The sequence below is a fragment of the Talaromyces amestolkiae genome, assembly GCF_001896365.1.
Source record: "Talaromyces amestolkiae strain CIB chromosome Unknown scaffold5.1, whole genome shotgun sequence".
In the NCBI taxonomy this organism is placed as follows: Eukaryota; Fungi; Ascomycota; class Eurotiomycetes; order Eurotiales; family Trichocomaceae; genus Talaromyces; species Talaromyces amestolkiae.
The window spans coordinates 143,067-157,143 of NW_024468041.1; the positions used below are offsets into that span (position 1 = coordinate 143,067).

General features: G+C 47.1%; 5 protein-coding genes across 5 annotated transcripts; 4 read left to right on the forward strand and 1 right to left on the reverse strand.

Annotated features, from left to right (window-relative positions):
• Positions 1 to 803: 803 nt before the first annotated feature.
• BHQ10_003187 (uncharacterized protein) lies at positions 804 to 2,442 on the forward strand (the record flags this gene model as incomplete). The annotated part of the gene is made up of 3 exons (XM_040875415.1): positions 804 to 1,517; positions 1,573 to 2,307; positions 2,365 to 2,442. 3 exons carry the CDS (start codon positions 804 to 806, stop codon positions 2,440 to 2,442), a joined length of 1,527 nt encoding a protein of 508 aa, XP_040731691.1.
• A 1,245-nt stretch (positions 2,443 to 3,687) lies between these two features.
• On the forward strand, positions 3,688 to 4,831 carry BHQ10_003188 (uncharacterized protein; the record flags this gene model as incomplete). The annotated part of the gene is made up of 7 exons (XM_040875416.1): positions 3,688 to 3,742; positions 3,827 to 3,862; positions 3,927 to 3,938; positions 3,997 to 4,038; positions 4,092 to 4,213; positions 4,268 to 4,465; positions 4,520 to 4,831. 7 exons carry the CDS (start codon positions 3,688 to 3,690, stop codon positions 4,829 to 4,831), a joined length of 777 nt encoding a protein of 258 aa, XP_040731692.1.
• Positions 4,832 to 5,748: 917 nt separating this feature from the next.
• On the forward strand, positions 5,749 to 7,190 carry BHQ10_003189 (uncharacterized protein; the record flags this gene model as incomplete). The annotated part of the gene is made up of 9 exons (XM_040875417.1): positions 5,749 to 5,787; positions 5,840 to 5,876; positions 5,937 to 5,992; positions 6,052 to 6,147; positions 6,202 to 6,305; positions 6,359 to 6,786; positions 6,835 to 6,857; positions 6,907 to 7,069; positions 7,123 to 7,190. 9 exons carry the CDS (start codon positions 5,749 to 5,751, stop codon positions 7,188 to 7,190), a joined length of 1,014 nt encoding a protein of 337 aa, XP_040731693.1.
• Positions 7,191 to 7,770: 580 nt separating this feature from the next.
• Positions 7,771 to 10,689, forward strand: BHQ10_003190 (uncharacterized protein; the record flags this gene model as incomplete). Its single annotated transcript, XM_040875419.1, has 4 exons — positions 7,771 to 8,737; positions 8,794 to 9,355; positions 9,871 to 10,618; positions 10,675 to 10,689. 4 exons carry the CDS (start codon positions 7,771 to 7,773, stop codon positions 10,687 to 10,689), a joined length of 2,292 nt encoding a protein of 763 aa, XP_040731694.1.
• Positions 10,690 to 11,245: 556 nt separating this feature from the next.
• BHQ10_003191 (uncharacterized protein) lies at positions 11,246 to 12,947 on the reverse strand (the record flags this gene model as incomplete). The annotated part of the gene is made up of 2 exons (XM_040875420.1): positions 11,246 to 12,810; positions 12,893 to 12,947. 2 exons carry the CDS (start codon positions 12,945 to 12,947, stop codon positions 11,246 to 11,248), a joined length of 1,620 nt encoding a protein of 539 aa, XP_040731695.1.
• Between the last annotated feature and the right edge of the window lie 1,130 nt (positions 12,948 to 14,077).

A 14,077-nucleotide genomic window follows, 5' to 3' on the forward strand; every position in this document is an offset into this window, starting at 1 on the left:
TCTCAGCTCCTATTCTTTTAAGTTTAGTCGTTATGACTGCGCGCTGACTCTCGGAATGCTGCCAATATCTCAGCCCAGTGTCCACACGAGGTAGAAGAACACCCAGCTGTGGCAGCGAGTAATGGCTGTGCAAGGTCTTGTTACGGGACTAGTGACCAAACTAGATCGCTAGTGCATACTAATTATAGGCACTAGCGACCAAATGGCGTTAGCTTTGTCTTGATTCTTTTTGCCCCTCTTCAAGGAGGGAGAGTCTGAGTCCAGGGAGAGACAGCTTTGGAAGGCAAAAAGAGAGACAAGTTGACTTGATGGTATGTTATGATGCAATTGGTGAGATTCGTATTTACTTCTTGTGACTTTTGGTATTGTGCAGTCACAGTGTCTCATGTCAGCGAGTCCTCGAACAAAAATGATGATGACATGAATTTTTGTTTTGTAAATACGAGTACAGGATAAACAACATACGTAACAAGTGCTTGGAATACTTTGTAAGTACCGAAATACGGAGAGCTGGCCAAGCTTCCAGCTCCCGGCGGTGTATGGGCTGTGTCGATCTGAAACATTCGTTACCATGTATTGCCTATTACGTACTGGTACAAACAGCGCCAGGGCCCTCCTTGGTAGCTTCCTTGTTACGTATTTACGTACCTGCTTTCCTTCTTAATACACACCTCCATTCCTCCTTTTTGTTCTCAATTTGTCCTTCTACATATACACTCTTCCAAAGGTCATTGCATTGCATTTCGACCTTTTTTCATTTTATTTAATTACCTCCGATACTTCTACAATTGAGCAAACACACCATGGCTTCCGTTGTTCAAAATATTATTGACAAGATTCAGGGCAAGGGCGTGGATGCCCCCCGCGAACCCTCCGACGAAGAGCTTCAACAACTTCGAAAAAAGTACGAAACTGCCAACCAAGAACATGTTTTCAAATTCTACGATGACCTCAAATCAGCTGAAAAGGCCCAACTCTTTCAACAACTTTCCACTTTCAACCCCAATCGCATCAATGAGCTTGCCGAGATCGCTCTCCACCCTCCCCAGACGTCCTCCGACGGCCCTGCCAAACTCGAACCCCTGCCCACATCCGCTACAGCTTCGATACTAGACTCAGATCAGAAGGATCTCGAGAAATATTATAATGAGGGCTTGAGGTTGGTTTCAGAGAACAAGGTTGCTGTGGTGCTCATGGCTGGTGGACAGGGCACCCGTCTCGGTAGCTCTGCTCCCAAGGGATGCTTTGATATCGGCCTTCCAAGCCACAAGTCTTTGTTCCAGCTACAAGCAGAGCGTATTGCAAAGATTCAGAGTTTAGCTGAGAAGACACATAACAAGAAGGCTATCGTCCCGTGGTATGTCATGACCAGTGGTCCGACAAATAAGCCTACCGAGGAATTCTTCCAAAAAAACAACTACTTTGGCCTAGACAAGGCCAATGTCAAATTCTTCCAGCAGGGTGTCTTGCCCTGTATCTCAAATGACGGAAAGATTCTGTTAGAGAGTAAAGCCAAGGTATGTCATTCCATCATATCTGGCTTATTGCTCTGGGTGCTGACTGACTGTACAGGTCGCCGTTGCACCGGATGGTAACGGTGGTATATACCAAGCACTCATTACATCTGGCGTGCGAGAGGATATGCGAAAGAGGGGTGTTGAGCACGTTCACACTTACTGTGTGGACAACTGCCTCGCCAAGGTTGCCGATCCCGTGTTCATTGGGTTTGCTGCCGCCAAGGACGTTGATGTCGCCACCAAGGTCGTCCGGAAACGTAATGCTACAGAGTCAGTGGGCTTGATTCTCCAGAAGAATGGCAAGCCCGATGTCGTAGAGTACTCGGAGATTGACAAAGAAACGGCCGAAGCCAAAGATCCAGAACACCCCGAGATGCTCAAGTTCCGTGCGGCCAACATTGTCAACCACTACTACTCCTTCCGATTTTTGGAAGCGATTGAATCTTGGGTTCACAAGCTTCCTCACCACGTTGCGCGCAAGAAGATTCCTTGTATCGACCTGGAGAGTGGAGACTCCGTGAAGCCTGAGAAGCCTAATGGGATCAAATTGGAACAATTCGTCTTTGACGTGTTCCCCTTGACCCCTCTCGAGAAATTCGCGTGCATTGAGGTCCGCCGTGAAGACGAATTCTCTCCGCTCAAGAATGCTCGAGGAACGGGACAAGACGACCCAGATACCAGCAAGCAGGATATTATGCTTCAAGGAAAGCGCTGGGTCGAGCAAGCCGGAGCTGTTGTTGTCACTGAAGACGACAATGCCGGCGTTGAGGTGTCTCCTCTCATCAGCTATGTAAGTGTGCATGATCTAGCTTGTGCTTGTACCTAAACTAATATGTTATTCTTACAGGGCGGCGAAGGATTAGACTTCGTGAAATCGAAAGAGATCCGAGCACCAGCAGTGATCGAAAAGGAGGGCGATGCATAAGCGTGTAAGCTTCAAAAGTGGATTCTACTACATACATGGTCCGGGGGATACAACTTCTTGACGGGGCAACGGTGTTTATGTTACTGTTAATTTTATGATATTACTTGATTTCCAAGAACTAGAGCGAACAAAAAGCAAGACATCCAATGACTTGATAGAATCATAGAAACGGTCAAGCTAAGGGCTGAGCCCCATAATTCGGCCAAGAACTAAACAGTCCAAGCGTCATGCCACTCTAATTCCGGGGATTTTCTTGCACTTTACGCAATACGGAAAGGCGCGGAAAACTAAATTTTTTATTTTTCTTCATTCCTTCACGAGCTTGTGATCTTTTGATCTATTTGTGATATTGTTGCTTTGATATATTTAGTCTTTTCACGTGAGCATTCTTTTATCTACTCAGAAGAGAAATATCATACACCGAAACCATTTCTTTTTGGGTGGGCCTCGAATCCGTCTTGAGGATATTGTGAGTTGCTTGTGTGTTGGGGTCGACATTCAACTCTTGTGTGAGCTCCCTCGTTTCCCTTGCTTCTTGGCTTTGTGATTCGTACTAGATTGTCGCCAATGACCATGCATTTATGTATCTGTCTAGTCAGATATACGTATGTTTATTGGTTGTGGTCTCTATACAATTCTAATTTTCATTCTCATTGGTCCCATTTCTGACCATCAAACAGATCTGTTAGATTAAGTTAGGGTGAGTTCGACTCTCATTTGTTAGCATGTCATATCACCGCACGTCAATCTGCATCTCGATACTTGAAGGGAGATGGGAAGAGGAGCGAGATGCGCGAGGAACAGAGCAGAGGAGAGAAACACGCATATACTTTGCGACCCCGCCATAACTACACAATCCGAGCTTTTCGATTCGTCAATTCGTCCATCCGCAGAACTATCAACAACAATGACACCAACAACATACCAGCATCTTGTCCATCGAGCTCTGTGAAGACGAAATCACGTGGTTTCTTTCCGGACTGGACCTTCCTTCAAAATCAATTGCCTCACGAGAAGGTTCGGAAGGGTCAACGTCAAGATATCAGCATCTAGCCAGCCGGACAACTATACACCACCGCTGTTCTCCTGCATACTATCGCCAATCTCGCCGATCGTCGTTTTGATATCTCCTATCCCTTCAGAACCTCTTCATTTTACTATTTACCTTTTCCTATCATCTACGTAAACCGATACAGCGAAGAGTAGAGCTGATTTACCCGGATAGGAGTTTTGTCAGAGGTCACAATGTTGTTGTCTCGTCGTGCCTGTTACAAGTGTGGCAACATCGGCCATTACGCTGGTTCGTAATCCTCGCGGTTATTAATCTGATACTGCTTTCATTATCCGAGCGTTCAATTGGGAGCATTGAGACTAACTGGAACAGAGGTGTGCTCATCTGCCGAACGTCTCTGCTATAACTGTGAGTATTTCTACCCGATAATTGTTTTACTACCAGGATGTGGCTGACCTCTGAATCCATACAGGCAAGCAACCTGGTATGTATCTTCTATCGACTACTGGTTATATTCCAGACTGACCATATGCCTTTCATAGGCCACGAGTCCAATGCCTGCCCACAACCTCGTACTACTGAGAGTGAGTAGCTGCTTATCCGGCCTGCTCAAGCGATCTATTCTGACAACTCTTAGCCAAGCAGTGCTACCACTGTCAAGGATTAGGCCATGTCCAGGCTGACTGCCCTACTCTTCGCTTGAATGGCGGCGCCAACGGCGGCCGCTGCTATAGCTGCGGTCAGTCCGGTCACTTGGCTGTAAGCATCGACTTCCTGAAATTGATATGCCATTCACTGATGCATTCCGTATAGCGCAATTGCCCCACTCCCAACGCCCAGCCTGGAGCTGGTCGGGGTAGCGGTGCTCCTCGAGGAAACTTTGGCGGATCATTCCGCGGTGGGTTTGGAGGGTACCCCAGAGCTGCTACCTGCTACAAGTGCGGAGGTCCCAACCACTTCGCCCGTGATTGCCAGGCTCAGGCTATGAAGTGCTATGCATGCGGCAAGCTGGTGAGTTTCAATCATCATTCAATCTGTAAAAGAGCCGGTTTTAATTACTTAAAGGGTCACATTTCTCGCGACTGCACTGCACCCAACGGTGGTCCCTTGAGCTCTGCTGGAAAGGTGTGCTACAAGTGTTCTCAGGCCGGCCATATCTCTCGTGATTGCCCTACCAACGAGAACAAGCCCCAACAATCTGCCGATAAGACCGCATCCGCCGCTGCCGCCACCACAACCGCCGCCGCAACATCTACTGCTGCCGCCGCTGCTTCTCCGGCTGCACCCCCAGCTGCTCCCTCCACGGTTATCGAAGGCTCCGCGGACGTTGTTGCAGCTGCTCCTGCAGCTACTCCCACAACTGCCGCTGCTGCCTAGAACCGATCGATCGGCTTCCCGTTCGGAATCCAACTCATCCACATTCTTCACTTTGCTTTAGGTTTACCGGCACGGTCTTTCTGCTTCTTCTCCTTCCATACCTAATATCTTTTTCAAACCTATATTATTATTTTCTTATCATCTTATGAACCTTTACGATTCCGTTTCTTTCGACACAACCACCACTTTTCTCTGAGTGAGTACTCCTGGAGATTCGACCTCCCCCTCATTACGTCGACGGCCTTTCACAAGATCCTGCATGGAGTAGGATCATATTGCATTTGGGCTCGGAACAGATCGGAGCTTTTCTCTGATTATTTGGCGTCTATTGGATCATCAACGGTGTTATACCTTTTCTCTTACGACAAAAACAAGCAAGTCAGCATTGGGAGGGAGACGCGGAAAGCGACAAAAGAAAGAGGAGAATAAGACTGCAAGAAATTGAGAGGAGCTACATTGATTTGTCTTCTGTTGGACTGTGGTGAACTGTAAAGAGTTCGAGTTTGAGGGATAGGGCTGTATGTGCGTGTGAACTGATTGCTAGGGCGGCTGGAGTATGTATGTTGGATGGAGTGGTGATGTTGGTGGGAAGTTGAGACTGTCTATTCAAGTATCTTTTATCAAGTCTCCCAATAATATGAAATGGCATTGAATATTCTTACCTGGATTTTTTCCATCTGTTCTCGTCTTTGATTTCACCACGCAGTTTGGTGTGTCCCATAAAGAGAATTCATGTGACTGCAGTCACTGGCAGACGACAAAAGGGGAAGGAGCGACCTGTACCTGCCACCTGAACCTCTTATCCTTCCTGCCTCTTCCATCTCCCTTCTTCTTCTTTCTTTCTTATTATTCTCGAGTCAAGAAGAGATTTAATTTCAGAATCGTTCTATCAAACGCTACAGGATACGACTATCATCATGCCTGCCTCTGAAGTCAGCGACGACTCAGACCTTGATGTACGAGTCGATGCTTTCCTTCGGAGTCGATAGACTTCTAACATCTTCACAGGACTTCATCATTGACATTGACAACATCGAAGCTCATGGTACATGCTTCCACACACACTCTCTCTCTCGAATTACGAACATCAACTAATGACATGTAGGCATTGGAGCAGCTGATGTCATGAAGTTGAAAGCTCACGGTTATTTCACCGTCGCTGTACGCTAAGCTTCTATTTACCGTCGAGGTTTTATACTAATTTAATTTGCTTCTGATAGTCTGTGCATGGTGCGACTCGCCGGACTTTGCTCAAGATCAAAGGGTTCAGTGAGATCAAGGTCGAGAAGATCAAGGAGGCGATTCAGAAATGCCTGGTATGGTTTTATCTTCCTCATGTTGAGATTGAATGAAGTCCTCACATTTGCCAGCCAACTGCAAATGGTTTCATTACTGCTATGGAACTCTGTCATCAGCGAAAGAAGGTTTTCAAAATTTCGACTGGCAGTAAGCAGTTTGATAGTATCCTCGGAGGGTAAGTCAATCTACAACGGAGAAGGCAATACAAAGATAGCTGACCAACGGTAGCGGCTTTCAAAGCTCGAGCATCAGCGAAGTCTACGGCGAATTCCGCTGCGGCAAAACCCAGCTCTCCCACACTATGTCCGTCGTCGCTCAACTACCCAGGGAAATGGGCGGTGGAGCAGGGAAAGTGGCGTATATCGACACCGAGGGAACCTTCAGACCTGATCGTATAGCGCAGATCGCTGAACGCTATGGTCTCGATGCCGAGTCTACACAAGAGAACATCTCTTATGCACGTGCCTTGAACAGCGAGCATCAACTTGAGTTGCTGAATACGCTTTCGAAGGAGTTTGCGGGAGGTCAATATAGGCTTCTTGTCATTGACAGTATTATGAACTGCTTTAGGGTTGACTTCTCAGGTCGTGGGGAACTTGCTGAACGACAGCAGAAGCTCAATCAGTTTCTTATCAGGCTGTCTCATTTGGCTGAAGGTATGTCTCTTTCCTCTTTTGAAAGCTCGGAAGCTGACTGGCTCATAGAGTTCAATGTATGCGTGTTAATGGTAAGCCAAGACTCTGCCCTCTTATCTCACAACATACTTATGCACATAGACCAACCAAGTACAAAGTGATCCCGGAGCCAATGCTCTCTTTGCAGGCGCTGATGGCCGCAAGCCTGTGGGTGGACATGTTCTTGCTCATGCCTCTACAACACGAGTCCTGCTGCGCAAAGGCCGCGGTGATGAGCGAGTTGCCAAGATACAGGATTCACCAGGTATTCTTCTTTTCGAAAATGACTTGCTGCTTGACATGACTCATGGTGGCCAGATTGTCCCGAACGCGAGGCGACGTATGTCATTACCAATGGCGGTATCAACGATCCGGATAAGGTTTGATCAAACGATATTACTACGCCGGTTTATCCGTGGGAAAGGGAAGCTATCTACCTAGATTGATCTCAGTTATTTGATTTACAAGAATGATTTATGTATCTCGGGCAATGATCACACTTACAATGAATGATGTATGTCAGACATGCTATTGAGTAATTGAATTGATTACGCACATTTTCATATTTTCGAGAGCGATACAGTCTACAACATTCTTATTTTCATGCGGGGATTCCGGGGTAGTGTGGCTTTTTTGGGCCGGAAAAGGCTCACAAGCCTGCATCAGCATGCTTATCCGATGCACAACCCAATGGACTAGTCATCTCCTTGTATAGAAAGGGCATTTGATTCGTAACATCTCCATCTAAGCTTCTACTACTTGTGGACTAAACAACATTTATCAGACAGGTAGCTCTTTCGGATCTTGCAACCTGTGGCACTCTTCAACGTATCCGAGGATGAATACGAACTTCCTTACTCAACGAAGACAGTCTCCAGCCTTATATCTCACCCCGGATTTATAACTGGCATTCATCCTCAGATCGAAAATCACAATTCCCTTTCGCCGATCTCCAGAACACCCACCATGTCCGACAATAACACCAAAGCAGAAGGCAAAGTCTCGCACTTCGAAAGCATCCCAAAACCCACCCTCAAGGACACCTCCGAAGGCGACGCAGCCCTAAAGTTCCTCTCTCAGTACAACCAAACCTACCATGAACCCCTCACAGACCAAGAAATCAAATCCCTCAACCGCAAAATCGACTGGGCGATCCTACCTTTTATCGGCGTCGCCTATGCATTCTTCTACATTGACAAAACCACCCTTTCGTATGCGGCTATATTTGGCATTCAGCAAGATCTCGCACTCCATGGCACACAATACAATTGGCTATCGTCTATCTTCTACTTTGGGTACTTGGTCTGGGCGATACCCACGAACCTAGCTCTGCAGCGGTTCCCGGTTGCGAAATACCTGGGTATAAACATCTTCCTCTGGGGCGCACTCCTGATGGCGCAAGCAGCAGCCCGGAATTTCACCGAACTCGCCGTGCTGCGTGCACTCAGTGGTGCAGCAGAGTCCTGCGCCGACCCAGCATTCCTAATTATCACAAGCATGTGGTACACACGCAAAGAACAACCACTCAAAATCGGAATATGGTACGTCGCCAACGGCATTGGAGTTGCCCTGGGCGGTTTGTTGGGGTACGCAATCGGGCACATTCGAGGCTCACTGCCAAGTTGGAAATATGAGTTTCTGATCATTGGCGCATTGTGTTGTCTGTGGGGCATTGTTATGTTTGTGTGTATCCCTGATTCGCCTTTGAGTGCAAGTCGATTCTCGGATGTACAGAAAAGGGCTGTTGTGCGTCGGTTGGAACGCGACCAAACGGGAATGGAGAATAAGCATTTCAAGTGGTATCAGGTGCAGGAGGCGTTAACGGACTATAAGCTTTATTTCCATTTTGGGATTGCGTTGATGCAGAGCATTGTCAATGGAGGGGTGTCCAATTTTGGGACTGTAATCATCAAAGGATTTGGTTTCTCTACTTGTGCGTTCTCTTTTCATTCTTCTGTTTGATATAGCTGACCGATTTGACTGATGCAGTGGGCACAACACTCATGCAAGTCCCCTACGGCGCGCTCATCGCCATCTCAATTGGTCTATGCGTCTACCTCAACTCAAAACTTCCGCCCAACAACCGCTGCCTTCTCCTCTTTGCTTTTCTCCTTCCAAATGTAGCAGGCGCATTCGGTCTCCGCTTTGTAGCTCAAACCAACCGTCCAGGCCGATTAATCTGCTACTACCTCACAGCGCCCATCAACGCCTCCTTCGTCCTCCTACTATCTCTACAAACTGCGAACGTCGCAGGTCATACAAAGAAGATAATAACCAGCGCGTTCTTGTTTCTCGGTTATTCGACAGGAAACATCGCCGGCCCATTCTTCTATAAATCGGCCCAGTCGCCGGTCTACACGCTGGGGATCTGGAGTATGATTGTGGCGCAGTTGATTGAGCTGGTTATTGTGGGATTGTTAAGAGAGATGCTTAGGAGAGATAATAAGAAGAGAGATCGTCTTCAGGGCGTTGAGTCGGTTGAAGGAGGACAGGAAGATATGTCGTTGACGGCCTTTTTAGATTTGACAGATGGAGAGAATCCGAATTTTAGGTATATCTACTAGACAACTACTATCAGGCTTGACAGTGAGATATCTGTCAAGACATTTCTTGTCTATTCGGACAATATATATATATGAATTCTTCAATATCGGTCGTTGATAGAGGAATTAGGGCTAGGGTTAATTAGGGCTGATATGCCCGTGTAAMCCTGCCATTCTGGAGCGGTCCCCACCGCCGCGGCAGAAATTCCGCTCGAGATAAATTTATTTTCAAAAGCTTCTCGCTACATCACATTTAGCAACAATAGAACCACAGCTTCTCGAGCTGCCTGTCGCCCATCATGCCAAAAAAATCCACGACATCAATCACGGAAATATCAGGATACTCCGTACTTCCAATAACACTCCCCCCGGTATCACCTTCACTGCCCGAACCGGTTACGCATTATGTATACCTCCGACCGCATGAACCTCGCATTCCGGACCCGGACGCAGCGCGGTCTTTGTTTCTGGTGAATGTGCCTATAGACACGACTGAGTTGCATCTGCGGCATTTATTCTCCAGTCAATTATCGGCAGGGCGCGTTGAAAGGGTCCAATTCGAAGGCGTATTTCGGTCAAGCACTGTCACGACAACCGCCGCAACCAAAGCAGATACTTCCGACGCACAACAAGAACAACTACAACAAGGCAAAAAACGCAAACGTCAAGATGTCGTAACGTCTGCGGAACTAGAAACACAGCTGCGAGCTGCGGGACTACCGTCAACATGGGATCGGGAATTGCATTCCAGCGGATCGCATGCGATTGTCACTTTTGTCGATAGACCGGCTATGGAAGCCAGTCTCAAAGCCGTACGGAAATACACATCAAAGGAGAAAAGGAGTAAAATTATTTGGGGTGAAGGAATTGAAGATAGAGTTGCCGCGCTAGGAACGACACGGTACAGGAAACATGTCGCAAAATTGCGATATCCGGCGGCCAGTGAGCTGTTGAGTATTGTGAATAATTACATGTCTCTGTACACGCAATGGGGGGAAACTCGTGCCGCGGAAGCGTCTCGTCGCGCCGCAGAGCCGGATGAGGATGGCTTTATAACTGTGACGCGGGGACCGCGGTTTACGGACATCGCGCGCGAAGAGGAGGTGCGAGAATTGGTTGAGAAGCAGCGGAAGAGGGAGGAAGGTTTGGGCGACTTTTATAGGTTCCAGACGAGAGAGAAGAGGAAAGAGAGGCAGAATCAGTTGTTGAGGAGGTTTGATGAGGATAAGAGGAAGATTGAGAAGTTGAAGATGAGTCGGGGAAGGATTATGGTATGCTCTCCGTTATTCTTTTGATTGATTGAAACTTATGCTGATGGGAACTCTAGCCCGAGGGAATGTGATAGTGACGGACATGAATCTTATGTTTTGTGAAAATACCTGCATTGCCGGCGTTGTTCGATTTCTTCATGTACATACTCAGACACAACAGGGCAAGTATCTTTCAAACTACAATCTTTTACTTTCGATTCTTATGATGAGTCCACTGGGCTAGACTAGTGTAACCTCTTCTTTCTTCCTTTGAGAGAGGATAATGGAACATATGTCTGTGCTATACCTACAAAATCCAGCTTCACAAATAATCGATACATGTATACGCAGGTTTTTCATGCTAACAAGTCTTCTAGTCCTTGTATGGGAAGTGCTTACTCGTTTGATTCTATGCGATTCAGATTACCTTCCGGGCGACTTGGACAGATATCGAAGAGGAAATTTCCGATAACCCTCAGCTGATTCTCGTACAGGGGAATGAATATAAGCACATGCTATGGCCTTCGTCTAACAGGTTACTTAGTCAGAAATGTTTATCACATATTGCAGGACAATTTCTCGTCTATTCCTTCCCCATCCTTATCTCATTCTAGGTTGCCTAATAGTACATGAGCCAGCATAAGCTGTCTACTCGCTGAGAATCTCTTCCCAAAACTGCATACCCTCCTCCAGACTTTGAATGTCTTTCTCAATTTTACTTCGAGTATCAGGAACATCATGCGGGAGCTGGGCATACCACTGCCTGGTAAGTTCAAGCTCATTTTGCTTATGAACCAGAATACGACGTATATCCTCTTTCGTTCTCACAAACCAACCCATCTCTGTCAGCCCGGTGACGGATTCGAATGTCTGGCCGGGACACAATCGCTCTACATCCTCCCGGGCCGCCTCGTACGCCTTTTGGTAGACAGCAAGTTTACGTTTCATCAAGTGGTTCTTGTTCTTCCAGCGTTGTACATACTCTTGCCACTCGTCAAGATCTTGTCCCTCGAAAGGCTCAAGTTTGATTTGTGACTCTGCGAAGGCAATGTCGGTCTTCAATCGCTCCACTGTTTCGGTCACAGCCTGCAGCTCCCACAGCGGCCACTCTTGTGGAGGCAGGCAGACATTTTCCGGGCATTCCTGCTCGGCCTTCTGCTGAGCGACTATGAGATCCTCCTCAAACTTCGCGACAGCAATTTCCGTGCTCCGGATTCGGGAGCGCGCAGCCCACTCGCCCTCCTTGGTAGTAGACCAGCCTAAAATCGCAGTCTGGGTTTCGATCCAATGTTTGTTTCGCTCAATCACTTCTTCTAACCTCGCTACCTCGCTGAGCGGTCTGTCGGCAAAGTCTTGAGCTACAGACCTGCTGAAGGCTCTTGCTTGGCTAACTTCGAAAGCATCTGCATCGAAGCGGTCCGGCCAGCCGTTCGCAATGTACAAATCGCGCAATGGCACCTTGTAGTGATCCCACTCCTGCAATGAATACTCGCCTCCTCCAGGGACGATGTAAAGGTTGCGATACCACTGGACAATTTCTTTAAGGACCTCTCCAGCCGGTCGAGACGGAATGTGCTCGAAGCTGTTCTGGTTTGACGTTTCGCCGTCCTTGGGCTCGATATCCCGTAGAGCCAAGTCCGTTGTCCACCATCCCTCCTGATCGATAATCCAGATGAGGTGTCGACGAGCATCGTATATTATTACTCTACCGTTATTTTCAAGCTGAGTCAATGGCGTGTACCATGGGTGCATATAGGGTCCATCCTTGGCGTTGAAATCTCCGTCTGACGGCGGGGACACATTGAAAGGGTCACGACTGTCTTCAACCTGATAAGGATCTCTGAAGTCCATGAACACGCTATCGCGCATGAAGTAGGTGTTGCCTGCAGCATCGGTGTCGACATAAGGCAGGATACCGTAAAGATAACGAACGGAAGGATCAATGTTCAGTTCGTCAAATTGAGGTTCCAGAGCTGTCATGTTGTGCGGCCCCCGTATGATACCAACGGGGTCAAGGTATCGCATGTCAACGAGAATTTGGTAAATGTCCAACATGAGGTCTGCGACTTGCTGAAGCTGTGCCTTTTGTTGTGGTGAGATGGAGTTTGTTGTGGATAGGATGGGAGACTGATCGAGTAGTCCATTGCGATGCCCGACTACTGTCGACAACAGCAACAGCACGAGGCTGACGGTGAGGACAAACATCGTGCCTACTGATGGCGATGATCAGTATTGAGGTTGTTGTCTAGAGAAGAGGTTGGCTTGGTTGAATAAGTGATGAGCAGCGATTCTTACCTAGCGGGCCGCCACTTCCGCCGGGCGTCAACAAAGAGGAAGAAACAGAGCCCATTGGACAACAATAGCTGGGGTATGATGGAATACCCCTGAGAGCTTGAGACAATTCTAATATATCTATGGTCGCAGATACTATGAGCAGTGTCTAAAAGATCATCAGGTTGCTTTGTTCGTCCACGCTTATTTCAATCTGTAATAATGTCCTTAGTTAGAAGATACAATTGTATTGTATAAATACCATGCAGTCTCAAGTGGTAGCTTTGCAAAAAGCAACTTCGTAGCCTTGCCTTGGAGGCCTGGAATAGTTGACTAGATGTCATATAGTGTTAATACATGTGGGTATGTCACCGCACAAGCAGGTCATCTCTCTACGTGTAACCTGCCCTCAGTTGACCTGGGTTGGATTAGCTTTAGCATCTTCAATGGCTTGGGCATATCCGATGGCCATTTCGCCCAAAGTATCTGTTCGAGCCTCAATGAAGTTGCTGTTTCTTGAACTGTGAGTGTTCGGAAAGTAGTATAGCTGATTTTTCAATCAACAAGTTTTCTCTAATAGCATCGGAACTAGAAAATGCAATTATTTCTAAAGGTAGTCGGGCATCGATTTTCGGCTTGTTAAAGGCCCAGACAGTGGAGAGAGAATAGTGGTATAGGACCAGGTGAGTAATGGATATGGTACTATAGAGCTTGGCAGTATCATCTTTTAGCCTGTTGAATACATTTGTGAACTGATTGATAGAGATAAGCTGTTTGGTTGAGAAAGTGGACTAAATCCAAGCCAGATTGCTCATTGAGCTGGAACAAATGGATCAACATTCTTCCTCATATATGAATCATCAAGATGATTGGAGAGATATTGTTTAACAAACTCATTGCTCTCATTGCTGGATACCTGGCTCTTGCACTTAAATTCCTCTTCAAGCCTGAGGGCCAACGAAATTCGCTCCTCATCAAGATCAAGATTTGCAACCTCATCCGCCTTCATCTAAAACACTGCATCGAAGTAAGATAGGTGACGTAAAGTCGCGGGCTATCTCTGTCTTTCCAATTCTATCGAATCTACAAAGTGCGAAATGTCAAAGCTTGGGGTCTGGTGTTGCCACCTTGTTTGTGGAAGGTGAGAGTTTGGCTGCAAGAGGCTTCAAGATATCTTCGCGGTCACGAAATCCTCGGTCACTGAGTTCT